General features: G+C 30.5%; 1 protein-coding gene across 1 annotated transcript; it reads right to left on the bottom strand.

The window, feature by feature from the left end:
- Nucleotides 1–393: 393 nt before the first annotated feature.
- Nucleotides 394–2,201, bottom strand: LOC140692827 (heat shock transcription factor, Y-linked-like). The gene is made up of 2 exons (XM_072957088.1): nucleotides 1,676–2,201; nucleotides 394–1,202 (listed from the first exon to the last, which is right to left on the bottom strand). Exons 1-2 carry the CDS (start codon nucleotides 1,928–1,930, stop codon nucleotides 510–512), a joined length of 948 nt encoding a protein of 315 aa, XP_072813189.1. The 5' UTR covers nucleotides 1,931–2,201; the 3' UTR covers nucleotides 394–509.
- Between the last annotated feature and the right edge of the window lie 3,257 nt (nucleotides 2,202–5,458).

Here is a 5,458-nt window from a genome sequence, read left to right as displayed (position 1 = left end):
GACCATAGATAAAGTTCCTTGTTAAATTTTACCACATGCTGAATGTACCATCTGAGACTATATCATGTGACTTTTATTATACCAGAGATGACATAATAAAGACCATGATCCCTGGGCCGGTTCCTGCATTTTCATCCTGTTCCAACATAACCTAACTTAACACATTTAATACTTTTCAGGATGAACCAGAAACCACTAAGTAATTTTCCCTCTCTCCATGTTTTAGTCTTTTTCCAAATTCTTCCATTTTCTCTTCTTCCTCACAGAAATTATTTAAATTTACACTCATGTTGTTCCATCAAATGATCATATCAAACAAATATCTCTTTTTTCTTTAAATGGTAACTTAGTATCACTTTTAACTCTTATCTCTATTTAAATAAATAAGGATAATAAAGTACAATTCTATGTTTATTGTTCAAATAAGAAAATTGCAGATATTTGTCAAAATTTGCAAACATCAATTTTAATCTTTGTTATCATGCATAACCTGGTAGTCCTCTGGTAGTTCAGTTGTAATTAGGATGACGTTCATAAACTGAAGATGTCTGATGAGTTGGCCTTGAAATAGAAGTAGCTGATGTATCAGCTATCACTGGCACTGGAAACCGTGGGTTACTCACAGGTTGAAGTTTACAAAAACGACCTTCATTGGCAGATATGTTGTGATATCTATTTGGAAAATAAGAAGGCTCCACCATCAGTCCAAAATAATTGCTCTGTAAGGGGGACAAAATGCTGTATTGAGAAGTAGAAGTTGTAGTTGTAATGAAGTTCACAACACGGCCATTTGCTTCAGTGTAGCTGCTTTGAGAGTGCCCGTGGACAGTGGTCAACTGATTTAAAATAGCTAGTTGTTCCACTGCAATATTTTCTGGTGGTCTAACTGACGTTGATGATGGAGGAGAAAAATCACCTCTGAGCGGGGTAGTTTTATCACAAATTATGTGGCCAATAGAGGGCTTTCTTATTAGAGGCATGTTTAAATCTGCAGAAGGTAAAAATGCACTTTCTCCACTAGTGTCAGCCACAAAATCAGAATTATTTTTATCAACATTACTTCCTCCTTTAAAGTGCTTCTTGTTGAAATCTCGAGCCAATAAAGACACCAGAGAGGCATTTTTAATCCCAACTCTTCTTTTTATTCTCACTAAAAGCTGAGGACAGCCTCGTTTAAAATTTGGATTATGGTAGAACTGCAGCTACAACCAAAGGAGAAAGGTTTTAGTAATAATTTAAACCAAAATACATAACTACAATAAGCCTTAACTTTAAAACCTCAGATTTCATGTTTAGTATGCAAAGATAATATCATCAAAATATGAACATTGCTGATGATATTTTGAAGTTCCTTATTTGGAAAATACACATGTAAATAGTATAGTCATCAAATTAAAGAATATAGTGTTTGCAGTAACGGTGAATGCCACTTTTGAAAAGCAGCTTTCATACCTTCACTTAGATTTCTGATAAGATTCATAGCTGCTAGCAAACTTTCTCATAGTCTTGAAGAGTTAAGTCACTGTCCTCATTTTTAGAAAAAATAAAGAATTTTAGCATTTGTAGTTTTATACTATTTTCAAAATCTAGCTTTACATTTATATTACCATAGATTGATTTACAAAATAAAATTTTATACATAAGTTACCAAGTCATAACTAAAATTTGTGTATACCTTGCTTAAAACAGAGGCTTCTTTTTCTTCTGCCAGAAAGTCAACTAGACAAGCAGATCTTTGACATTTCTGCTGCACTTTACTAAACCTATAAAGGTTAAGCTGTCTAACTAAACTTTTCATACTTCCAGTTTCAAATATTCTGAAAGGGGCCTTTCTTTCCAAAACTTCCTTCTTAAAGACATCTTCATCAATAACTATGGAAGTTCCATTATCATCCCACCAGATGGATTTAAATTGGTCACTCCCAGCCATTTTCCAGAGTTTTCTTGGAAATGTCAGAGAACGAAAATCATTATCTTCATCTGGTTCCAAGACACAATGTGTGTAACATGGTCTTTTTTATCAAGGATTTTTCAGACAAAGTCTGAAAAGCATTTTCTTCAATCATACACCTCAAGTCCAAGTCCCCAGAGAATGTTTGATCACACGATAGAGATCTACCGGGGTTTCCTGAATCAGTTGGTCCATCTTTAGGAGGCACATCTTGAATTTCTGAAGAAATATGTGTCATCTCAAATAACATTTCCTACAGCTACTTTTCTAATCTGCATGATTTTGAGCAGTGCAGCTTCAAATGCTGCTTAAGCAGGCCTGCACAGTTAAACTGATAGGCCATCAACATGGTTCTCAACCTGAGTGGCTGTGACATCACAAAAAGACTGGTCTCTTAGCAACCCAAGTGTAACAATCAGCCAGTGTTTCCTTCTCATTAATCCAGTTAAAATGAAATATATAGGATATTTATTTTTATACTGTGATGTGCAAATATTTTCCCGAGAATATCTTTTTAAACAATTTAACTTTGGGGTGTATGAGATAAAACAATCTCATTCCTTTTGTACCCAAATTTATACAACATTGGTGAACAGAGTATAAATATGCACAAAGTAAATAAAATAATTTTAAAATATTGGAATTTAAAGTGAAATTTGTGTAAAATTTTTACAGAATGGTTATAACAATTTCATTATCATTTGTAATTAAAGTGAATCAAAATTTGATTTGTAAACGGAAGTAGTTATTTCTCTGTGTACTTTACAATAAGTAGCTCTATATTCAAAACATCAGCAGAATAAATATCAGTTTATTTGTTATGTTTATAAATAAATGTTAAATATTTATGAATTAAAATTAAATTAAAATAATCAATCAAATTTAAGAAATTCCAAAGGGAGGAATTTTGTTTAAATTTTATTTCAGTGCTATAAGTAAAACAAATATAATTTAATATTCTACTTTACAATTACACAAGAGAAAAATCTGATTGTACACTTACAAATGTTTATTTTTGCCATTCTTTCACTCAGAGGTTTTTAAGTCCCTAGAAGGAATAATTTTTCTTGTCATTTTTAATCCATACTCTTGTGGCTTCTGTTAAGTGTTCCAAAATGATGTTGATAAATAAAGTTATGCATAAGGTCCTGGGTTCTATAAGCAGTGACCCCATTAAGGGGCAAACAAACAAACAATCAAAAAACAAAAAAGTAACATTATATGTGGGTTAGTGTGGAAAAGACAAGGTAATGCATTTTAGGAAGCCATATGTTTTCCAGTCCTGAAACAGTTGGCATTGTTAGTATAATATGGCATTTTAAGGCAAGTGTTTGTTCACTAATTGCAAATAATAGCTATGCTCTGTATCAGTAAACTGTAGTAAGTCCAGTTCTACCAAAACTTATATTATTTATTTAGAAATAAATTCCATTAAACATAAGCCAAATTCAAATTATTGATAAAATTTTAAAATAAATAAATGTACACTCAAGCTACAATGTAAATTTTTCCTTCAGTATGTGTATATTCCATTCTAAATAAATATTATCAACCTGAATTCATTGCATATTATAAGAATTATAAACTATAGTTAAGTATGATTTAGCCCTGATTCATAAATATTATTTAACATACACAAATCAATAAATGTGATACCATCCCTTAAAAAACAGAGAATTCAAAGGTAACAATCTCAAAAAAATGTAGGAAAATTATTGACAGAACTGATCTTAACTTTTGTATACAAAAAATTCTTAACAAATTCTCTCTAGATAGAATATAACTAAAGATAAAAATAGCCATATATGAAAAACCCATGACTTTCATCAAGTTCAATATTAACATACAGGAAAGTTTTCCTCTGGTACAGTAATACGAAAAAGTAGCTCATCCTCACAAGTCCTAAATTACACTACAAGAAGTCCTAGCCAGAAAAACTAGTCAAGAAACATTAAAAAAGACATCCAACTTGTAAACAAGCAGTACTATTTTTACAGATGACGTAATTACACATAGATGGAAAACTCCATAGACTCCTCCAGTGACTGTTAGAAATTGTCAACAAACTTAATAAACTTGCAGAATACAAAATCAATATACAAATATCTGTTGCATTTTTATATACTAACAACAAATTATCAGAAAGAGTAATTAGGAAAACTATTGTGTGTAAACTTATACCAAAAAGAATAAAATAGGAATAAAATAGATAAGTGAAATTAAAGATCTAAACATAGATCTATAAATTAAAGGTGCAAGAAATATAAGTAAACCAAATAAATAGAAAGATATTCTGTGCTCATAGATTGTATACAATGTGAGGAAATACTATAATCTATCTTTCGCATATTCAATCTCCCCAGCACTACTTATTAAGGAGAATGTCTTTGCTTCATTTTATACTCTTGCTTCCTTTTTCATGGGTAAATTGATCATAGGTGTGAGGGATTATATCTGGTTGCGCTATTCTCTTCTATTGATTGGTGTCTGTTTTTGATCCAATATCATGTTTTTTAAATTACTAAATCTTTAAAGGACTCTTTAACATCAGATTATTTTACACTATTAGATTTAATACTACTTTTCAAGATTATTTTGGCAAGTCATGATCTTTATGGTTACATATAAATTTTGAAAGTATTTGTTCTATTTAATGGAAAAATCTCATGGGTATTTTGACATGAATCACACTAAATGTAGATTGCCTTGTGTAGTATGTTTGTTTCAACCACATAGTTTCACATCATTAACATAAGAGATCTTTTCATTTCTTGGGAACAGATTTAATTACATACATCAATGTCTTCTATTTTTTAATGTATAGGTTTTCATCTTATTTGTTACCTTGATTTTAGGTATTCTTTACATATGTAAATAATTATATATATTACATTTGTAAACTGGTTCCCTACACAAATATAACAGGCAGAAGGCAGTGGCAAGATATATTCAAAGTCTTGAATGAAAGAAAGCTGTAATCTAAGATAATTTATCAAGCAAGTCTATTTTTTAGAATAGAAGGAGAGATAAATAACTTCCATAAAAGTGAATACTTAAAGAATTTAGCAACAGAAATGAAATAATGAAAGATCTAGTCTAAAGAAAAAAAACAGAAATCTATAGAAAGTAGAAAGAAATAATTAGAAAGACAATAGCTGCCATGACAAAAAATAGAATATACATGATGTTGTAAAACAGGACATCATAATTTTTAAGGGTCAGAGAGCGAAACAGGACAATACAGAGTATTTTCTTCTTCTTTCTCTTCTCTGTAGGAGGGGTTAGAGTTTGTATTCCTATCAGTCAAAATAAACAGATATATTAACGGGTCAATACACATACAAAAGACGGTAACCAGAAGTCAAAAGCTTACAATGAATTAATAAAGCCAAAAAGAAACCAAGATAATAAAGAAAAGTTATATAGCCACAAAAAGAAAAAGAAATGAACAAAAAGGAAATACAAAATCAACTGGGAAATGAAGTTCAATATGGAAATAAACAGCAA

The sequence above is a fragment of the Vicugna pacos genome, unplaced genomic scaffold (assembly GCF_048564905.1).
Source record: "Vicugna pacos unplaced genomic scaffold, VicPac4 scaffold_18, whole genome shotgun sequence".
Taxonomy (NCBI): domain Eukaryota; kingdom Metazoa; phylum Chordata; class Mammalia; order Artiodactyla; family Camelidae; genus Vicugna; species Vicugna pacos.
The sequence above is the reverse complement of the archived record's forward strand: the minus strand, read 5'-3'. Positions and strand labels throughout refer to the sequence as shown.